A 22,167-nucleotide genomic window follows, 5' to 3' on the forward strand; every position below is an offset into this window, starting at 1 on the left:
CGCTGTGTGAGCTGCTGGTTGCGTGCTGGACGCGATTGGAGTGACTGGCGGCGCGTGAGCCCTGCAACGCGTTTCGGAAGAGACGCCCTGCTTTCTTTCCAACCACCGTCTCGCTCTCCTCACGAGTCGCTTTGCGCGATGCCGAGCCTGCACAAGGATGTCAAGGCGACTGTGCAGTCAACTGCGCTCGGTCAGCCGGTGCACGAGTTGATCGCCCGTTCCACGCTCATCAAGCAAGGCGCGGAGGCGGTGCGTCCCCACGTTCATTGCCAGCGCCGGAAGCTTGAGTAGCTGACAATGCAGGCAACCTCGCAGAAAGTCTACCGGGCAGTTTTGCTGCCTTCTCCCGTGCGGACGGCGTCGACCAGCACCCCTGCAGAACTCGCCCCACTTCCGTCCTCGCCATCAGCCGTCCCCGTCTTGCTCAAGCACCGATTTCCGAAACGATATCGCCATCCTGCTCTCGACGCGCAGCTGACGCGGCAGCGTCTCACGTCCGAGGCGCGAGCTCTCGTTCGTTGTTCGAAAGCTGGCGTGCGCGTGCCAGGACTTCGGCTCGTCGACGTGCGGCAGGGTTGTCTCGGCATGGAGTGGATCGAGGGCTGGAGTGTGCGGGAGGTTCTTGGAGGTGGGCAGGAGGATCAGGATGACGTGACGACGGACGCAGCAGAGGACGAGGCGGAGGAGATTGGTGCTTTACTGCTTGCTGCCGGTGTGGATGAAGGTGCGTCTGGCCCCTTCTTCGCCGACTGAATCTACCCTCTTGCTGACATTTGACGATGATAGACACTATGCTGCATGCCGTCGGTCGCGAGATAGGCAAGATGCACCTTGCCGACATCATCCACGGCGATCTCACCACGTCCAACATGATGGTCCGATTGCTACCGGGTTCGCATACGCACAAGGAGTCTCTGTTCGAGGTGGTGCGTCGATATCACTGTCGCTCCTGGGGTCCGTCAGCACTGATCCGCTTGCACCGTCCAGGTACTCATCGATTTCGGCCTATCATCCGCCTCGCCCATGCACGAGGAGCGAGCCGTCGACCTGTATGTGCTGGAGCGGGCCTTTGCGTCAACCCACCCCGTGCCGTCTGGAGGCCGGCCGCATTTCGAGGTGGTTCTCGACGGGTACCGGGCAGCACTGCAGGGTGGCGCAAAGAAGGGCGAGTGGGAACGCGTGGAGAAGCGGCTGGAGGAGGTTCGGATGCGCGGACGGAAACGTAGCATGGTCGGCTGATGCTCATGCGCATGCGTCTACTTTGTCCCCTCCGCATACGTCGCCTGCATCGGCTGGACATCTTGATGATGCTGCGGACAATCCAAGCGAAATTACTGCATGACGGGGATTGTGCTTGCCTGTCTCGAATGCCTCTGCCCGGATGGTGACAAGGCGCCATTCGGAGAGAGTGGGCAGAGTCGTTCCGGGAATACGAAGAGGCGGCAGAGTCGTTCCGGGAATGCGAAGAGGCGGCAATCAATGTTGTCTTGCACAGCAACCAGCTGTCATTCATGCAAGATCGATGTACATGCAGTGACGGAAACCCCTCCAGTCAGCGTTGCCACCGGAGCTAAATGCCGTCGGAGTCTCGGTCACGGATCATAAAAGCAATCTGCGGCCGACAAAGGGTGACCCATCTCCTGTGGCGCAGTTTGGTTAGCGTTGCATGCTTATATGCCGCCAAGTTTTGCAAAACGGTTACATGTTGGTCGCGGGTTCAAATCCCGCCAGGAGAACTTTTGCAAGAAGGTGACCAAACTCGCCCGAATCAGTCTCGTTGTGGTGGCAAGCAGCTCCGGCTCTTGTTTTGCTCCTGGAGGCTGACGTTGTCGCGTTCTTGCGTTTGCACTGGCGACCTTGGCTGTCGTCTTCTTGCCGTGGTGCAGGGCATTGGCCAGGCCCCCACAGGCTTGTTATGTATGCATTATACCGTGAAATGGAGACTACGAGCCTCTACTATAGTTGCTGGTTGTGCTTGCATTGCTCTTTCTGCTGCAAACATCTAACGCAGCTGTAGAGAAGCAATGATCGCCGTGAGCAAGCTGACTGCCCCTGGCGCCCTCGCCCTCCTGCATCCTGTCCCGCTTGTCACTTTGAATGACTGGCAAGAGGCGCAGAATGCACAGCAGACAGCTGGCACATCCGTGCATGGCATGCATGGACAATTTGGCCAACCCACTGCTCTTACCACTCTCCCTTGCCATAGCTCCAGACTTCAAAGACCCCCTTTCTCCTTGCCACCCCTCAGATGCATCTTGGAGCCTTCACAGCCCAATCCTATGTGACTCGCCATTCTGTCAGTGGTACCACAAGCTTGGTCAACCAGCCTGCAAGCAGTTGCAATTTCCTCCCTTTTGGTACCCGCCTTGCAAAGTGCCAACTAGAAGAAATGGAGTGCGTGCATTGCCCTAAATCTTGCCACCCTGCTGGGTTCACAATACACAATAGACAAGGTGCCCGCAGACAGAGTGAGTCCCCCCCCCCCAACCCTTGTGCCTGCTTGATCGGCTGACCTTTGAGAGCTTGATCAGGTCACTTCAGGAGCTGCAGAGGGCACTTGTCCCCTTGTAGGCATGCCTTCATTGTTGTCTGTAAGCAGCAGTGTGCACTTCTTTCTTGTGTTGCTTGCCCTCAATGACTCAAAGTACACAATAATTACTTTGGTATGCCTTCCTCGCGCACCACAATGTCAAAGCAGCTCGTGAGCTGTTTGCCCTTGCAAATAAGGCAGAACTTGAGATGTGCGCCCCGTTGTTTGTCATCCTGCGCTCATTTGACTGACAGCAGCAGCTGGTCAAAATCTAGTTCTGCAATATCAGCAGTAACATTCAGATTTTCACAGTTGTTGACCGGCGCCAGTCTCTGCATGGTTCTTGGTGTGCTTGCTGCTTGATTCTGCTGTTAGAGAGCAGCTGAGAGCAAGAGGAGTTCGGGGGCATCCTCAAATCCTCAATCCTTGACTGCAAGTCTGCATCTCTACAGTAGGATCTGCCAAGAAATTTGAAATTGCATAAGAAACAAAGTCTGCAAGGAACCCACTCGCACTCCCAAACCTTTGTCTTCCAGCCAGAGTCTGGCGCTTGCAAGAACACAGATTCTACTGCAGCCACCAACACCAGGAAGGAGGGGTGTGGGGGGGAGGGAGGAACAGGAATGGGCCTGAAGGGGGGATTGCCGATGTGCGGCCCACGCATTCTCTGAAGGCAGCCATGATGCTTCCGAGCAGCAGGAAGGAAGCATTGTGTGGGGTGAGTAGCAGAGCAAGCCATCAACTCATTTGTCTCAGGCGGTGTAGCTAAATGCCCTAAGATTGACGCAATATTGTCACAGAAAGAGTTGACAGGACCCAGAAGAACAGAAACTGGGCTCCTGAGGAAGCTGCAAACATGTTTGTGCGTGGCGCGCTGACTGTCAGGGCCAGGGTTGAGCGCACAGAGCACCCTTGTTGAGCAAGCACAAGTAATTTTCAACCCCTCAAGCTGGCTCAGACCCTGCAATTTGGGAGGGATAGTTCCCAACCAAGTGCCGTTGGCATGTATACACGATAGTATCTCAATCAAGTGTCAGGGCTTGCCCTCACCACAGCAGATAGGCTCCTACAGCCCTGACAAATGACAAAGTGCGTGGAGTCAGGAAGCCCCTCATGGAATGCGCAGACACAAGGCTGGGTCCACTTGGAACAAAGTTACAGAACTGCTTTGCAAGCAGGGAGCATGCAAGCTGACACTTCTCAATGACAGTGCCCACTGTCTGCGCTGACAGACCATACACCACAGAATGAGGGTTCATCCTCAACCAGTCCCTTCTTTCTGACCTGGCGCTTGAAGTTGCGCCAGTTGACAAGGTGCATGTCCAAATCCAGCACTTGTAGCCACACTGAAGAAGCCACAGCAGGCTGACACCCAGAAGAAGGAGCCCACAGACCGGTGCAGGTGTACAAAGGCAGGCAAGACTGCCCAGTCTTGTCAGAAAGCCAGTCAACACACGGGGTGCAGGCTGAAGCACTCTCACTGAAGGAAGAGGCACTGGTCTGAGCAGGTATGAGACTGCAGCACAGCCATAAGCTCTGCCTTTGGCAGCAAGCAAAGCAGGTCTGACCGGTCCAAGGAATGACAAAGACAATGCACTTGCTGCTACAGTCTGCAGCTCAAGCACGGGGAGAGGTACAATCAGCTGGAAAGGCACAGTAGCGGACACAAGGACCGGATCAGTTGAATTCGGGCAGAGCAGGGGTGTCAAGCAGATGCACAGCCAAAGCAACATACTCAGGTAGGACAATGCAAGCCAATGTGCATGTGTATGTCTGCAAGAGACCAAAGACACAAAGCAGATGGGCAGGTCTCAGCCTGGTGATCAAGATGACCTGCAGCCCACAGCTTGACAGAACCAGCATGAGAGGAGAACAAGTAGCAGAGTATAGTTGTATTTGAGCAGGGGAAAGAGAAGCCGCAGATTGCTGTGCAGAGGAAGCGGCAGCTGCAGAGGCTGCAGGCCCAGGTTGATCAGGAGGCTGAAGCTGAAGCGGAGGCCAAGGCTGCAGCTACAGCCGAGTCTGTTGCAATGTGTAGCCCAGCAAGGCAGTCCGGCAAAAGGGGAGGGGAGGAAGAGGGGCAGAGTAGAAGTTGGGGGGGGCAGGTTGGAGGAGATGGTGGTGCTGCTGGAGGTGTATGTATAGCAGAGCATCATCCCTTGGTCAAACAGACAGTGCAGGGCAACAGCAATGAGCAGGAAGGGGGAGGGAGCAAGCACGGACAAGTCCAGCAGGGAAAGACCGTTCTTACAGAGCAAAGTACACTGAGAAAAAGAAAGCAGAGTCAGAGCAGCAAGAGGCAGTGCCTGTGCCTGCAGTTGGTGCCCACTGCATGCGTGCTGGATGCCCAGCTTGCTGGAGGCAACTCCTGTGGAGATTGCAAAAATCTTGTCCCAAAACTTGCCGTTCTGCAGGCAAAGCAGGAAGTACTGCCGGTAGGAGTTCTGACTGGGCTACCAGGACTTGGTGTACCTTGCTTCTATGTTCTCCTGCGCTGTCAGAACGTTACAAGCTTGGTGGGGTGCTGCACGCTTCCGACGGCCAAATCTCCCGCGCAATCCCAACCCTACGTTGCCCTTGCCCCGGACCCCTTGATGGCACCGCACCACGTGGCTTGCCCTGTACGCGCATACACGTAAGGGCTGTCAGAGGACAAGCGGCAGCCCAAGCTCGGCGGCTTGCCATCATCTGAGGAGCAGCAAGTCCCAATGGTGGCTCTGCATCCGCAATTCCTCTTGACCACTGCCACAGTGTGTCTGACTCTCCATTGTCTCCCAAGACACTTCAAGTCCTGACGGCCCGGTGGCGCCTTTGCACTGCGCGAGAGCACCCTTGCCAGGTGACTTTTTGCCTGAGTCTACAGTGCAACCGCCTGTCCCCAGACTTGGTGAGCACACGTCTCTTCTCTGCGGCTTAGTGCTGCATGGGGTTGACGGCTTTTTAATCCTGCACAGGCTTGGTCATGTGAGTTGGACAAGCCTCACCCTTGTCAGACGGAGTTGAGCTGACTGGCCTGTCTGCTCAGCTTCCTGCGCCCTGCCTTAAGGCTTAGGCTGCATTCTGCGGCGCAGCAGTGTGCAACAAACACTTGAGCAGGGGTGAGCCAGCAGTAAGCAACAAGCCCCGGTGCAATCCCTCTTAACCATTTCCGCTACCAGATCACCTCTGCATTTGGTCCCTTCTCACTTGCCACCGTGCCCCTTCTCACGCCTGGTTTGCTGATGGTTCTTTTTCTTGCTCTGGTATCCCCGTAAAAACCCTATTCAATCACGGCAGTGGCAATGGCAGCGCAAGTCTTACCTCAAGGCCTGGATTTACCTTGCCTCCTCCGGCAGTCTCTCTTTTGACGCAGCAGCTGCCGCCATGTTTCCAATCCTCTGCAACAGCCGCTCCAATCCCTGCTACACCTTCTTGGCTATGCTTGAGGGAGAAGAGGGGAGTTAGCATTGTTTGTCTGTGAAGTTTCAAGAGCAAGGAGCTAGAGAGAGGTGCAAGCTTGTGATAATTCTTCACAAAAAGTCCCTTCTCCCATTGTTCCCTGCTTCTTCTCCATCTTGCTTGCTGCTACAAGCGCAAAGGGCAGAGGTGCGCAAGTTTGCAATGCAGGATAACAGACGAGGACATTGGGCACAGCACAAGAGACAGCCCTGCTCGTGGGTGCAGAGGGACGAGATGCATGAGCGAGGGAGGCAATATGTCAGACAGGAGAAAGCAACAAGGGTAAAGGCGGTTCTATGTCTTGAGAGGGGTGCAAGCAGCAATGGGGAGGAGACAGCTGGTCTAGAAAATGCAGCCAAGAGGTTAAGCTGTGGAATGTTTCCACAGGGAGTTGCTGTGTCCTGCCCGCTTTGCTGCGCAGAGGCCACTGCAACATCAGCACAGGGGATGAGATTGGAAAACTGGAGGGCAAACCCAAGGCTGCACTGCCAGAGGAGCAGCAGGTCAAAGCAATGCATGTAAAAAGTGGAGAGCGGTATTACTGGGGCGGGCGCTGTGCAACAGCCGGACTGGCCAAGCAGTGCAATATCCTTTCCAATGCACATTGCGGGGAGTCACAGGACAGTGAAGCTGGCTGCGCAGCATTGTACCCAGACGCCAAGGATGAAGTAGGCCTTGCTGAGGCGCAGATGAAAGATTGCTTATTGAGCTTGCCTTGTACACACTGAACTGTTGCCCAAGTAGTCCTCAGCAGGTGGCAAGGACAAGCAGGGTAAAATGGAGGGGGGCTTGGCACATGGGGCAAATTGCTGCCGTGGCACTGCAAGCAGCCCTGGGGAACAAGCCGCACCTTGTGCCCAGTGATCCTAACGTGCTAGAACTCCTTGCGGCAGTGAGGAAATTGGTACTCAGTGATATCCGTGACCAGCAGAAGCAAGCTGCGGTTGACAACATGCTAGAGGTTGACTTGTCTTGCAATCACATTAAGCGGTTGTGCCTGGCCTGCTGCCAGTGTCAATGCGCACTGCTTTAGTGTGACTGCAATCGCCAACATGGGGAGTAGGGAAGTGTTACTTGGGGCAGAAAGCGAGTTGCTAGCGGCAGCAAAAGAGCGGCAATGTCTGACAGGAGCGGGGCGGAGAGGACTCTGAGCAGATCAGGCAAGGACAGCGAGTCCGACCCGGCTGGTGGCGTTGCCGGCTGAGGTGACGGCGCAAGAGCTCGGATGTGCACTCACTTAGGCACTTCAGCGTGGCATTCAAGAGCAGGAGCCGGTGGCAACGGACCGGCAGCGCGCAGCTGCTGCGGAAGTGCTGGCGTGGACGGCACAGGAGGTGCCGTAAGCGCCCCGGGCTTCATATCAACGCAGGGATCAGTCAAGGTGAAAATAGGGTCTCAGCAGCAGCTGTGGGAGCAACGGCCGCTGACACAGCGTTTGCAAATGGGGAAGCGTGCTGAACAAACTTGCATCCTGTGACCGAATTGTGCAGCTGGTTGCCGGCTAAAATAGCCGGTCTGCCGCCGTGTTACTGTCGTATCGCACAAAGACAAGCGGGATGGCGCGGACGCTGAGCATGGCAGGGATGTGGCTGACCGTGTCTCATACTTGGCACCCCCAAAAAACGGAGGTAGGGAACTCAAATGGGTTTCTGCGCAAATCCGCAAGAGGAAGGCAGCCGGCAAAGGCGGTGTGCAGCAAGTATTCCTTCACATATGTCAAAGGCAAGTGTCTTGGCCCAGAGGTCCTGACTGTTCCGGAGGGGTCAAGAAAAGGTCCTTGGTATGCCGGAGGGATCAGGAATCCAAGAGACGCCTTTGACAATGATTCAGTTCACACAGCTGACAACACTGTTTGTCTGCCAAGTAGGGGAGCTTTGGCTGAAGGGTAACGCAGTGCTTGACAGCGCACTTGTTGAGCGCCACGCCGGTACATGCCGCCGTTGTTGCTCGCCGGTACGTGCCGCCGTTGTTGCTTTCCAAAACCTTGTCAGGCTGGGGCCACTCAACTTGCCCAGGTCTTGAGGTCTTGAAGCACTGAAAAGCTACAAGGAACTCCAGGAATAATCTGGAGGCAAGGGCGCGAGAGCAAATGTGAGTGGTTGTCAGCAAATGTACAACATCTTGATTTCAAGCTTGCCTATGTGGACAAGCTCGAGAGGGGGGACATGACGAGGGGAAAGGCAGGCAAGTGGAGCAAGCAATGCGGCAGGTGCTGCAGTCTGCACTGGAGAATGATCCAAACCCCCTGCACTCTAAGGTCCGTCAACTTCCTGGCTGGCTGAGGGACATAATGACGCAGGGTAAGGAATGGGCAAGTTGGCGGAGCCGGGGAGTAAGCTTGGCTGAAGTTGAAGCAAGCCGAGCAGGTGTGTTGCTGCACCTTTGGCGTAGCAGCCTTAAGGTTGCCCTCCGGCCGTCCACTCCCATTCCCCGTGCTGATGGTGCAGTGGTCTCCGCGCGATGAGGCCGGCAGGGCACAATTCCCTGTGGAATAATTCCGCGGCCTCTCCTTTTGGTCGCGGGTTTGAGACTCGCTGTCTCCTCTCTTTTGCCGCCCGCACCCCTCGAGACTTAGATCCCCCTTTACTCTCGCTGCCCTCTCCTGTCCGGCAGATCTCTCCTTCTCCCTTGCACATCTCTTCCCTCTGCGCCGGGAGCAGCGAGCGACAAGGTGCACCGTTTGCAGGCTTGGTGCAACGCGTGATGCTATTACAGACCCGGTTGTGATGACCTGGTTGTTGCAGGCAAGACATGCTCCCTTGCCAAGCATGGCCTTGGTGCCACGGTCAATGGACAGTTGTGACGCCAATTTGAATTTGGCAGTGATGCCGGGAAAAGGAGACCGCACTGAATGGACCGCGCTTGATGGACTGCGCTTGATCTTGACTTGTGTACTGTCCTTGAGCTGCAAGTCCAGAGAGCCCCATGTCTGCGACCCTGACAGTCCCCTCTGTGTTGATCTTTCCTCTGGGCATAGGCAAGCAAGACATGAGCGCTGAGAAGAAGCTGTAGTTGCTGTGCATTGTGTGGGTGACGCCGCTGTACTCCCAGACAGCGCAGGGCAGACCGTGCCCAGCTGTCCTTTAATTCCGTTGTTGCTGCCAAGTATGTCACCAAGGGAGGCAAGAGAAGTAAAGCCGGCCAAGTAAGCGCCAGGAATGTCAGCAATGGCAGGAGGGGACAGGCTGCTCACAAGTTAGCTTTTGGAGCGCTCAGGGAAGCGCCAATGCAAGTGATAACCTGGAAGCTTAGGGCAGGTAACGGCAAGGGTTGCTTGGACAACAAACAAGGAAGGGGCTGAAGGGCAGCGGGGCAACAGGCAATAGCTTGTGCAGAATACTGTACAGCACAAGCTCAAGGTTGGTGCCGGCACCTGGGAGCAGTGCATGGTTTGACATGGTAATGGTTGTCTGTACCTGGGAGCACTTAGAGGTTTGACACTGCACTGGTTTTCTGTATCAGCTTGCTGCTTACGAACTGCAAAGAGAGAAGAGGAGATCCGGCAAACAGGTGAAAGCACCAAGAAGAGATGGGGATCTGAGTCTTAAGGGCCGGCGGAAAGAGAAAGCAGGACTCGAACCTGCAACAGAAAGGTAAAGCTGCAGTAGTGTCCACAGGGGATTTTGCTTTGCCGGCCTTACTGCATGGAGACCACTGCACCATAAGCACAGGGATTGGGAGGGGACAAGCAGCGTGCAACCTTGAAGCTAGTCTGCCGGAGGTGCAGCAACAGTGTGGAGCAAGGCAAGGGAGGGCGGCAAGCAGTGTTTGAGCTGCTCCTTGGCAGATGAGACAATGGCTGAGATTGATTGCGGAGAGGCCGGACTAGACAGGCACAACGGACGTGCTCCTCAGCAAGAGCAATGACGATACTGCTGAGGAGGACAGAGGGTGAACGCAAGCGCCCAGTAAGCAGGCGGCCGCCGGAAGAGGTGGGAACCAGCAGAGACAGGCACAAAAAGGCGAGAGAGCAAAACAAACAAGAGAGTGAAGCGGCAACCTGGACGCCATGAACACGACCGCAAAGACCTTGACCATGGCTTAGAGGTGTGTGCGCTGAGAGCGACTCAAGGCGTGCAACCGGTGATGCAATCATACAGGCAGCGCTTGCGTATGACTGGCCGGTTAACAGGTTGCGGAGCATCAGCTGCTGTATATACACAAGGACAGCGGTTATAGATTGCCCCGCAGAGGCCAATCTTGCTCTCAACTGACATGCCTCTCCTTGCTCCACACCAACAGCAATGCTTTGCAGGTCATCGCATCGTTGCCCTACTTGTCCTTGACATTCATTAGCATGCAGCTCTGTTTGAGCACCTCTGGGCCTTGCCGCTCTTGCCTATGCAAGGAAATGAGTACCGCTGCGTGACAACAACCACCGCGTCTGTCACTTGCTGCTTTCGGGCGCGGATCGCAGATCAGCGCAAAAGAGAACATGAGATCCGTCTGAATAGAAGACTTTGAATGTGGGGATGCAAGCGGCGAAAGGAAGGCACAGATCAGAGCTGGCAGGAATAGAACCTGCAATGAAAAAACTCTTGAAATGCGGAATTATTGCACAAGGAGTGATGGCCTGCTGGCCTTACTGCGCCAAAAAAAATCACTGCATCTTCTGCTGGGAGCGGACAACTGGCAGGCAAGCTTGAGGCTGCGCCGTCAGACATGCAGCCACAGCATCTGGACCTGCCATGTGCGGCACACCTGATGCACAGCCAAACAAGGCTTGATGCCTGTGCAGTGTTGCTTGTTCTGTTGTGCTGCAATAACACACAACGGCCTATTGCCTCTTTGAGTTGAGCAGCGGTTGCACCATCCGCTTGCAGCAGGCGCGGAACGCTAAAGGAGATGCCACATCCGGCAGGCCTAACGCCAACCTGCACACCCCTGACCACTCACTGCAAAATTGGTCAGTTGCAACTTCTGCACTGTCTGTACGCCCCCAGACGCGCAGCCTGTTGCGCCTGTTCTGCTGTCACCCGGTCCGGTGCCTTGCATTGATGTCAACGTGCAGGGGCTGACTAACGTGGGTAAGCGTGTGCTGTCCACGCTACAAGCGCCCACCCACAATGCCGCCTATGCGCTGTCCTCATGCAACTCTCTGAACATCCTCTCCCTTCTGTGTTAGCAGACCATTCCCCACTTTCAAGCGCCGCGCAATCACGCCAAGGCGGTCCAAGACATTAGTGCTGAGCAGTGTCAGCAGGGCAGGCTCGGTAAACTACGGAGTCTTCCACATTCATGACCGCAACTTGCTACTGCTTGGCACAGAGCTGGTTGGGTGCAAGTCTGTCTACTGCCAGAAGAGGGACAAGCACAGCAAAACAACCACACAAGACCCAGCTTATTGCAAAGGACTTCTTGCAGCGCGCTGCTGCTGAACATCTGCAAGTCAGTCGCGTCAGTTGCCCAATTTGACTTGATTGCACGCTTCATGCCCTCTCAGCATGCAGTGGTCTTTTGCAGCAATTTTGACAGGGACCTGCACATGTGTGTGCCTGACAGTGTCAGCAACCCATTGCTGGCTGGCAAGGCCAACAAAGGGCTCACTCAATCTTGAATGTATCGTCTAAACCCTGAAGCCTGCCAGCCGGGCAAGAAAGGAAAAACATTGCATCCACGCCTTGCTTGTGTTGCTTGCTCCTCCCAGACGCAGAAGGACCAGAAGTGCCAGGCAGAGAAGGCAGCTTGCCTGAACAGGAGAAGGCAACAAGTATGAGGGTAACTCAAGCTCAAGACAAGAGGGTGCAAGCAGCAGAGAGCAGGAGGAGGAGACAGCAGGAGTTACCTCAAGGGAGCATTGCAGAGTCCTTTCACAGCAAAAAGCGTCCTACCGGCCTGACCACGCAAGAGACTGCACCGTAAGCATTGGAAATGGGAGTGGACGGGCATGTGCAACTCCGGAGCTAGGCTGGCAGAGGTGCAACAACAGCCTGAGCAGCTTGACTGAACACGCACAAAGTGCAATGCTTGCCTCAACAGGCAGAGCAAAGGGATGCAAGACCACTACATTGCAGGCCATGGAAAGAACCTTTCTGGTTTACCTTCTGCCCCAGCCTTGATCAAGACTGCAGACCCAGGGGGCTCATAGGGCTCAACATGGTGTTGAGGATCTCAGCAAAGACTTTGGTGTCCAGGTCAGCAGCCATAAACAGCACACATATCTCAGGAACACTGACATGTGCCTCAGCAAGTCTGGCTGTTGCACTGCGTTCACACCAACATCAGCAGGTCCGCAAGCCAACAAGGTCTATCTTTGTATGTAACAGGCGCCGCCTAGCCCCCATTGGCGCTGTCTGTGGCTGTCAACTCCTTTTGTCTAGCCGCTGGGCACACAGCGGGACTTTGGTCACATTGTCTGTGTCCTGGTTTGCATTCTGCCGGTTTAATTGGCTGTCACTGGGCTGCTGTCTCCTGTGAGTGCTACTTCATTACGGCACGCTTCAAGATGGTGTCAAACATGTTTTGGGCAACTTGCTCCTTGCCAAACCCCAGGCTTACAGCACTGGGGCATTGACCTTGCGTTGACCATGAGTGTTAACTTCATCTCTGTGTGTTGGGCACAGTTGCTTGTCCTAATGTCTCCAGCTCCCTCTTGCCGCCGCTTCCATTGATGCCAAGTACAGTGACCTCTTGCACACTGGCAGGGTGGACATCTTCTCTTTTCAGCTCCACAGCAAGCCTGGCCTCCCAGCTGCCACCCTGAACCCTCCCTGCCAAAGCAATAACCAATTTGCTGCCACTCCCTGCCTTCTTGACACAGCGCTCTGCCATGTGCGTCCAAACAGTGCAGGTGAGGGAAACTGCTACTGCACTGCCGGCAGCGCAGCCTTGCACTTGCCCTTTGTATGTTGAGCTTCACTTGCTGTGCTGAGGGTTCCGTTGTTTCTGCGCATCCAGACTGGGGGCATGCTTCCTGTGAGCTGACACAGTAGGAAGCATGCCTACAAGCAAGCCTTTGGGACAGAGTTGACCCCTTGCTTGTTGGCAGATCTTGCTTGTAGGTCTCTTGCTTGTGTGCACACTCTACTGTAGCAGAGCAAGTGCTGTGGGGCTGTCAAGGCCATCAGTGGCAGCTGTCACAGCAGCGGCACGGGCCGCTAGTTGCATGCTGTAGTTGAGATGAAATGCTGCTTGTTCTGCAGGTATTGGCCACCACTGTTGGCCTTGACAGCCCAAGGATGTTGTGTGTAGCAATGCAGTCCTGCCTGGCACACTTTGGCACACCAAGCTTGGATGCCAGGTGGTCATCTTGATTTCAAAATCTGGCATTCCTGAAGCTTTGCACACCTAACACCCTGACTAAACATTCTGCTGACCGCACAGTCTGGTTCCGGCACGCAAAGATGTTAATTGGCAGGCAGTACAGCCTGGTGCAAAAGACCATGGGAATCTTCCGTCCGGAGGAAGTCATCAACCTGATCTTGTTAGAGGCTGCAGCACCCCTCTTGGTGTTTAGCTTGCCCCAGTACATGCTTTTGTCTCACCTTTGCCTTCACAGGAAGCAGACAGTCACACCCGCATTCTTGCCTCACTCTTGAAGCAACTCTGCAGCGATTCTTGGATGAGTTTGGCAAACTGCTGGCAGCCACTGGCAGATGCAATAAGCTTTGTATCTCTGAGCTTTGCAAGCTCCCTCAAGATCTGTGTGGCTACTGGCTCAGGGACCTGCCAGTGTCCCATGCGCAGACACCAGCATCTTGTCAAACCTGCCTCTGCCCAAGCTGGAAGCTGGCTAGGAGTCCTCTCCTAAGATGCTCATCGCCATGCCAGCCTGCGCAATGCAACAAAGTGCAGGTGCAATCGCTTACGCTTGCAGAGGCTGGGCTGAGGAGCACAGCAAAGCACCTCCAAGGTTTTTGACACGGTGCTTAACTGGGCTAAGCATAGATGCTTCTAGCACAAGTCTGTACCAGCCTACAGTGAATCCTTGTTTCTGATCTGGAATGCGGCAATTGTAGCACCGGACGAAAAGGACTCAGTCCAAGCGGCATCACACAGCTGCCTGTACTTCTGCGACAGATTCAAGTGCTTCTAAGGCCACAGGTCTCAGGCTTCGCCAGCCTCTGACATTGCAGGCAAACAGAGTGGCTACCTGATTTGTCAAGCCGCAGGAGTTGACAAGAGTGTCCAAACCAATGTGCAGACCTCTCTTGAGTTGCAGAGCTATTGGGTGCTTAAGCAGCATCTTGCAAACGCTAAGTCGCATTTTGCAAGCTGACAAGCTTGGAGTGCAGGCTTACGGGTGGCCCAGTCTATTCGGCCTTCTCAAGCAGCTTGTACGCCTGCTGCGCTGAGCAGAGGCAAAGCAATCATGTACGCACCAATAGCATGACGTACTGTACAGCAAGTCCGTCCAGTGGTCAAATGGCAGAACATAAGACTGAGGCAATGCTCCACTGCACACCTCACACACCATCGCTGGCACTGCCGGCATCGCTTCCCCTCAGCATTCTAGGCAGCAGCATTCTACATTTAGCCTTTCCATGCCGCCGTCTCTGGACCATTGACCAATCAAGCACAGCACTATTTCTGCAGATGGTGCACTGGAACACCATCTCAGGGCTCCTTTCATCCCATGCTTGCCCCTTGAGTCCAAGCACTCTGTGTCCATGCGCACCAGCCACTGCACCTGAGTACTGAACAATGTGCTCGCGCTCTCCTTGACCCTTTCTCATACACAGCACTCTCAGCATCCGGCAGAACTGTAATAGGAAATTGCCAAGAGGGCACACAACAGGGTGGACAATGCCGAACAACAAGTCTATATTTATGTCTACTGTCCATCTTCAGCCGCCAACCCGTCCACACCCACTGCACACACCAGGTAGACAGGCCGATGGTCTGATACGGCACCCATCTTGGCCAGATTGCGCACACTATCGTACTTGAGCACCTGGATCTCGCCGGGCCGCGGACCTACCTTGGGCAGAGCTGGCGGGGCACGCGTGGCCAACGGACCGGAGATGCGTGCTGATGTTGAGAGGAAAGGGAGCGGGAGAAGTGAAAGGAAGGATTTGAAGCGGGAGTTGAGGGAAGCGTTGCTTGCGGACAAGGCGTGGCCGATCGCATGGTCGCGGTCGTGCAAGCGGCCAAGGGCGGCTGAGACACTGCGAGAACGCGGAAACGGGTCGCCTGAAGGCCGAGCGCCGGCTGCTGCTGGCGCATCCGACGCCGCAGCATCGTTGGAAGTCCCGATGGTTGTGGCCGGATCCGATACAGGACGCGACAGAGCTGGTCGCACAGCGGCGTCGGCCTCAACATCGACTCGAAGCCTTCCAAGGTCCTCGTCGGACGAGGTTGGCGAGCCAGACAGGGTGAACTTCTTGCGAGGCGTGCGGCGCTGGAACGGCGTCGGCGCAGTCGCGCTCACGGGAGTTACAGGCGCCGACGTTGCGCCGGAGAGACCAGGCGACTGCAGAGGCGAGTCTGCAATGGACGAGGTCGAATCGAAAACGGACGAGAGGAGCTGCGATGATTTGACACGCTTCCAGATCGATGTCGAAGGAGCTGCGTCGGCCGAGCCTGTCGAACGGGTGGACTCGCCCTGCGAGCTGCGCCGGTGCAGACTTGGCGGACCCAGGCTACGCGTACGCTCGAAGCGCGGCGGAGCCGACCGTTCATCGTCTATAGGCGGAGCGGAGACTGAGTCGCTCGACGCACTCTTGAATCCGGGGCGGATGAACGTCTCGCGATCGAAGCGCAAGTGGCGAGCGCCATCCGCGGAAGCGGGTCGCGAGACGACCGTATCGGGTGTACCGGAGTCATCGATATCGGGAGGAGGGAAAGACGAGGTTGATGGCGTCGGCGCCCGAGTCGAGAGAGGGGGCTCGTCGTCGGGAGCATTGCTGCTGTGGAAGAGGATGCGGTCTGCATGACGCAAGTCAGTCAGCTAAGCCCGTTCGCTGATAGAGCGGGAGAAACCATACCCGTCCAGCTCTGCACGCGTTGCTTCTTCGACGAGTCGAAAACCGGCTCTTGAGCCGTATCCTCCGCGCCGAGCCCGTCCGGAATGGTCTCATCGCCACTCGCATCAGCCTCGGGGGCCGTGATTGTCGTCGTGGGGACGACCATGGCCGATTGGCTGGCCTGCAGAATCGGTCTTGGCGCGAACAGCCCGTTCAGACGCGGGCGAGCAGTAGAGCTCGCGCGATCGCGACCAGCACGGCCCGCGCTTGTGCCCTCCTTCGCGTCCTTCTGCTGCTTGGCGTATTCCATAGCGGCTGCGTTCGAGTTGCTCTTGACGAGCGTGAGGAAGCGCACCTGCGCCTTGCGCACGGCGTCCATCGACGTCTCTGCGCCTTTGGACGGCGGCTTGGGCAAGCCGAGGCTCTTCAAATCGGCCTTGTTCAGCTCGCTGCGACCAAGGATGCCAAACTCGGCGCCGGCCGCATCGTCGTCGGCAGTCGTGTCGAGCGTCGAGATGGTCCCGACTGACGAGATGACCGAGAGCGCGTCGTCGTCTGCGCAGGGTATCGGCGTTGTCGTTGCGCTTGCAGGCATGACCTCGGGGTCCGTGAGCGATCCGCTGTTGGAAGCGGCGTCGAAGTCGGCCGCGACAGACAGCGACGGCGATTTGAGGTCGGCGCGCGAGTTTCGCTTCGTCAACTTGCTGCCGGGACCGCGCAACAGGGTCGAACGTCGCTTGTGGATCTTGGGGTGAACGATATCGTACTTGTACGTCGGAGGGAAGTCGATTGCGCCCTCGCGGAACCCTCGAAAGACGCCACTTGATTCGGCGAGAACGTCGCGCAGCTGGTCGAAGCGCAAGGCCGTGACGTAGTCCTTGCCGCGGACGAGCCAGTCGGCATGTAGTCGCGAAATATTGAGGCGAAAACTGCCGGAGGGGCAACGGAGGGGTGATCAGCTCCGGCAGCTGCGTCGAACAAAGGTCTGCGCGGAGGAGAACGCACTTGAGATCTCCAGCAAAGAAAACCGAGTCGAACCGGTCAATCAATTGCTTCGGCTTGGGCCCCATCTTGCCGCTCGACTCCCAGAAGTCGTCAATGACGAGTTCGTCGAGGATCTTGGTCGTGTTGGCCTTGCGGAACTCAAGACCGCTCGCGTGCGCAGCAAGATGCGCCGAGATGAAGAGGAGGCGCGTAGAAGCGAAGTGTAGCGAGATGCCGACACCTGCGGGGGCAATAGGACGACCAGGGTGAGCGAAAAGCTAAGAGGACACGAGCGGACGGGACTTACCGCCCTTATTCCCAACTCGGCCGCCCATCAGTCCTGCCGTCACCCGCCCCTTGCTCACTCCCTCTACGAGGTCCTCGCAGCACCGCGCAACAAAGACGGCGCAGTAGATCCCCATTAATCGCTCCTTCTCAACAAGCACGTATGGCGCTCGCGCCCGACGATGCGGCGATGCGGAGAGTGACGCGCCACGCGACCCGTTCGCCGTCGCGTGAGAGGCTATCGAGGCCGTGTCGGTGAGGACGTGCGCGGAGGACGCGAGGTCGTCGGTGGATGCGGCGGAAGAGGGGACAGCGGCGGATGCAGGGTCGCTCGCCTCGTGTTCACGCTCCGCAAAATCGTCGCTAGATGACATGCCCGATTCGGAGTCGGAGTCGTGGGAACATCCGCCGCAGAGGTAGTCCTCGAGAATCGAAGTCCAGCCCTTTCCGTCTGGTGCTCGGAGCTTGCCGGCGAACATGCCGGACGCAGTGGGACCTGTCCAGAGCAAGTGTAGGTCAGCCACGGGTGTAGCCGAGGCGGTAAGAAAAGGGAGATGCGCACATTCCTGTCCGCAGACCACGAGGATGTGGTATGGGTGGCCCTCCGTGAGCGGGAAGGTGGGCAGGACGTCGTTTGCGACGGGCATAGTCAAGGTGCTGCCCTTGGACGAGCTCGCCCTGGACCTCCCGCCCATCGAGCTGTGGCTCGACCCGCGCTTCTTCGGCGGCCGTCGCAGATGCTCCTCCGGGAACTCGTTGATGTCGCCGAGGAAATCGCTGAGGTCGCCTTCGCATGCTGGAAGCGAGTCGTGCATGTTGAAGGTGACGATGCGGACCTTGATGCACGGGCGGATGGCGTCGGGCGGCGCGGAAGCGGTCGCAGGTGTAGGCGGTAGGAGCGACTCGGGCTCGGAAACGAGGGGGGTTCCCGTGCCTGTCGCGGGGGTAGAGTGTACGAGAGAGGCGGGGCGGGACGAGCGAGCGGACGAGGGGTGCGACTTGGAGGAGCGCTTGCGGGGGTCGCGGTGGTGCGGGTGGATGAGCGAGCCCAGGCGCTTCAGCAGGCGCTTGGGCGCCGGATCCGGATGCTTGTAGTGGTACGCATGTTTCCGAGGCGACGCAGCTGCACGTCCGGCTTCATTCAGCGATCTAGGAGGCTGGAGACTGAGGAGAGGTCACGCACGTGCCCTCGCAGACGATGATGGCGACGTCGGCGGCAGGTCCTGCTTGCACACCGGCGCGTCCTTGTCCGCTCGGGACCCCTCACGAGCTTGCTTGACGGGATAGGCGAAGTCCGTGACAATGGGCGGAGGGAGTCGTGTGTGCTGGCTGCTGCTCGCAACCGCCAATCCATCCCGAGAGAACGTTGCCGGGCCAGCCGAGTCTGCGCCTTGCGCGGGGGCGGGCACGACTGGGCCTGCGGGCGGCGGGCCATGCGCCGTGGTGATCGCCGCCATGGCGGACGGCCGGTGAAGGGCTTCGCCCGCTCGCTCCTCCTGGGCGCCTTGAAGAGTGCAGCGTGTAGTGGGGTGGGCGAGCTCTCGCCAACCAGTAAGCGTGCGCGGTGCTTTGGCGGACCGCTGTCGCCAGGCTGCAGTCGGAGCGATGAAGCGAGAGTCGGAGCGACTCGCGCAGGAGGGGTGCGGTGCGGCTGCAGCGGGCGCGGGACCGTGTCCTGTTCGCTGGAAGCGTGCGTCGGAGCAGCTGCACGACTCGCACGAGCCAGAGACAAGTCGTCGCCGGTTGACCTCCTTCACCGCCTCGTCGTCCGGCTTGTCTCCTGCCCATCGCGCACACGCTCACTCGTGCCTCGGTCCTCATCGGTCGATTTGAAGAACCTGCTCAACTGGGCAGACCCTGCCTGTAACGCTTGCTCGAGGATCACGCATCTTTGCGGCTCCCATCGACGATGACGCCGCTCACTTTGCCCTGCAAGCGGTCCCACTCCTGGATGCCCGCCGGCTGCGCGAATGCTCTGGTGCACATCCGTTGCTGCAGACTCTGTCACTCTGCTCGCTGCTGCTCGAGCGAGCGTGGCTCATCGTCCTCCTCGAACCCACCCCGCGATACGCACAGCTCCCGCCTACTCCCTGAACTTTCGTGCAAAGGCTGGTTGCTGAGTCGATGGCGAAGTCTTCGAGCTCACATGAGTCGCCCCGTCGCGTGACGATGCTGCGGCCGCCATTTGCCTTGTCCAGGCCGCTGATTCAGGCAGCTCCCTTTTGCGATCGCCGGCAGACTGCCCTCAACGGCACTGCGTGCTTGAGCGAGCACTTGCCGAGGACGATTCGTACAAAGACCGGTAGAGTCTGCCAGGCAGGTGCCAGATTGCTTGTCTCGTCACGACGGCATCTACATCCCGATGCGCGACGTTCCAGTCGGCTCCTGTGCCAGATTCGACCAGCAAGACGTCTGCGCCACAATGACGGTACCTACCGCGACGTTGACCTGCATTGAGAGACGCGGAGAGAAGGCTCAAGCTGTCATGCATTCCCCGCGTCGCACCGCGTCGCGCTTTCCGATCGCACTCGGACGTGCAGCTGCGAGTGCGTGCGCGCTGCAACTGCCGCGGGCCCACCGTCTCGCTCCTCACTTTGCGCTGCGCTGCTGTCTCGCCTTCTGCGCCCGCGAAGCAGCCCGCCATGCCCGACGCACCCGCAAAGCCGGAGTACACGCTCGTTGCGACGCAGACGCCCGGCGCGTCTCCCTTCATCGACAAGTCGTCCTTCTCGGACTCCTACGTCGGCGGCAACGACGATGATGACGACGTCGGACACGCATACGCGCACGACGACGCCCCGCCCGTGAAGTCCCGCGACACCAACCCCTGGAGCTGGCTCACGCCCAAACTCGTCTTCGCGATCCTCGTCTTCGTCCTCTTCCTCGCTACGGCCGGTGCCGCCGGCCATCCGACCTCTCGCGGCAAGGTCGTCGACACGTATCACCGCGTCTTTGGCCAGCGCCTCCCCGCCGTCGAGCGCAACCCGAATGTCACCCTGAGCGAGTACCTCCATGCACGGTTCGACCCGTCGCGCGACGTCATCATGTGGACGATGGCGACGTCGTCGTCAAACATCGACTACGTGCCGCAGGCGCGCAACTGGGATGCGAAGCGCCGCGAGCTCGGCATGAACGACACGGTCGTCGTGCTCTGTCTTGACGACGAGTGCATGGAAAACTCGGAGCGCGGTGGCCTGCGGGCGTGGGGCGGGTATGCGCACGTCGAGGTGCCGCCGCCATCGAATGCGCGCGCGAAGCGCGGCGCCGAGCGAGGACACCACATGGCGTATATCAAGTTCCTTGGTGCGCCCTTTCTTTCGTGCTGCGTTCGGCGCTGTCCTCCTGATCTTGTGATCCCGCTCCACACAGCAATGCTCGAGATGGCTCAGACTGGCTTCCCTTCGCTCTTCTTCGAGGTGCGCTGTCTGCAATCGCCTCACATACTCGTCGGAGTGGAGGCTGACCTCGTTCCCGTGCTCAGGGCGACACTTTTCTCACCGATGACCCCTTCAAGCACATGCTCAAGCTCGAGGACCCGTCGTGGGACGTGCAGTTCACCGAAGACGTTGGCTGTGCGTTTCGACCTCTTGCCCTTGACGGGGGCATCCGCTGACGAGACTGCATACGTAGATCTGCTCAACTTTGGCTGGATCTACGCCCGCCCGTCGGAGGCGACCGTCAAGTTCTACCAGGCCGCCTTCGACCAGTACGTTGCGCACAACCAGTGGGACCAGGAGCTCCTCTCCAACATGGTCGTACACCTCGGCGGCGTCGATAACCACACCGAGTCTGGCGAGCATTGGTGGATCGCCGACCAGATCGGCTTGCGCATGTACATGCTACCGCTCGACGTAGTGCGTTTCCTCTCGCTCCGCTGGTTCTCGGCAGACTGGCTAAGCGCATGCCTTCTTGCGCAGTTCCGCTCAACGCACCCGGTAATGCTCAACTGGTAGTACGTCGAGTCCCGGGCCAGTCTTGCGGCTCACCGTCCTGATCTCCCTCTTACGCAGCACTGCGCCCGACACCGAAGCCGTCATGAACCACCTCACCGCGGTGACTTATTCCAACCGCCAATTCTACCCGAGTACGTCGTTGCAAGCCTCTGTGGCGGGATAGGGAGGCTCACCCCATTGATCGCAGAGGAGCAAGGCTGGCAAGCGAACATCGACGACTTCTACACGCGCATGCGCCCGGTCCTCACCACCCCGAACCTCAACGGCACTCTTCCGGAGATCATGCACGAAGTCCGTATCATGCACGCACTCGCCAGCGCGACTGGCCGCGCCTACATGATCCCCAAAACAGTATCGGCATACGGAAGCGAAAACGGCCAGCCATGGCACTACATGCGCGACTACACGCGCATCGTCAGCGTGGAGGCCGCGGTGGTACGTTCCGAGACCATCAGTTCCGGTGTGAGCTTGCGCTGACTCGGCCTCGCGTCGCCTTGCGCAGAAGCACAAGCTAGATCTGCTCGAGACGCGCTTCTTCGAGCACGCCGTGCGCTACCTCCCCGCCGACGCTGCCGCCGAATGGTCTGCAAACCGCTCGCAGCTATCGCTGGCCGACTTCTCGAGTCTCTCGGATGTTTTTGAACACGTCAAGTCGCTGCCAAAGGAAGCCGGCGTGATCGAGCTCGTCGGATGGGAGGAGCCCGAGGTCGCCGCCTGGTCGCTGGATGCGGTCGAGGGCGTCGAGGCGGACTACAAGACGGTGTCCGCCTGCGAAAACTTCCACATTGATCACATGGTGCGCTTGACACTCTGTCTTGTATTTCAGTGCGACACGCTGACTCGCGAGCTCATGCAGCCATTCCCGTGGTGCACCCCCCTCCATGTGCCGTGAACTGCGCGTATGATAGACAATTGCGCTGGAGCTGTCGTCCCTCTCCCTCTCTCAGCCGTGCCGTAGACGTCCACGGCCCGTTGTATCCCTATGCTGTTCTCTTACAGACGAGGTTCTGGACGTTTTCGACCGTAGACGAGATGCGCGATGCGCTCCGCAAGACGATCGCGCGCGCCTTCC

General features: G+C 57.9%; 3 protein-coding genes across 3 annotated transcripts; 2 read left to right on the plus strand and 1 right to left on the minus strand.

Annotated features, from left to right (window-relative positions):
* Positions 1-138: 138 nt before the first annotated feature.
* Positions 139-1,239, plus strand: BUD32 (serine/threonine protein kinase BUD32; the record flags this gene model as incomplete). Its single annotated transcript, XM_076649144.1, has 4 exons — positions 139-249; positions 316-724; positions 787-926; positions 988-1,239. 4 exons carry the CDS (start codon positions 139-141, stop codon positions 1,237-1,239), a joined length of 912 nt encoding a protein of 303 aa, XP_076505368.1.
* A 13,502-nt stretch (positions 1,240-14,741) lies between these two features.
* JCM10292_003596 (uncharacterized protein) lies at positions 14,742-18,599 on the minus strand (the record flags this gene model as incomplete). Its single annotated transcript, XM_076649145.1, has 6 exons — positions 14,742-15,835; positions 15,895-16,802; positions 16,879-17,098; positions 17,165-17,638; positions 17,705-18,265; positions 18,326-18,599. 6 exons carry the CDS (start codon positions 18,597-18,599, stop codon positions 14,742-14,744), a joined length of 3,531 nt encoding a protein of 1,176 aa, XP_076505369.1.
* A 1,185-nt stretch (positions 18,600-19,784) lies between these two features.
* Positions 19,785-21,987, plus strand: JCM10292_003597 (uncharacterized protein; the record flags this gene model as incomplete). The annotated part of the gene is made up of 9 exons (XM_076649146.1): positions 19,785-20,445; positions 20,512-20,558; positions 20,624-20,714; positions 20,773-20,996; positions 21,060-21,094; positions 21,153-21,226; positions 21,283-21,530; positions 21,598-21,891; positions 21,952-21,987. 9 exons carry the CDS (start codon positions 19,785-19,787, stop codon positions 21,985-21,987), a joined length of 1,710 nt encoding a protein of 569 aa, XP_076505370.1.
* Between the last annotated feature and the right edge of the window lie 180 nt (positions 21,988-22,167).

The sequence above is a fragment of the Rhodotorula paludigena genome, assembly GCF_050403205.1.
Source record: "Rhodotorula paludigena JCM10292 DNA, Rt_paludigena_JCM10292v1_ctg21, whole genome shotgun sequence".
In the NCBI taxonomy this organism is placed as follows: domain Eukaryota; kingdom Fungi; phylum Basidiomycota; class Microbotryomycetes; order Sporidiobolales; family Sporidiobolaceae; genus Rhodotorula; species Rhodotorula paludigena.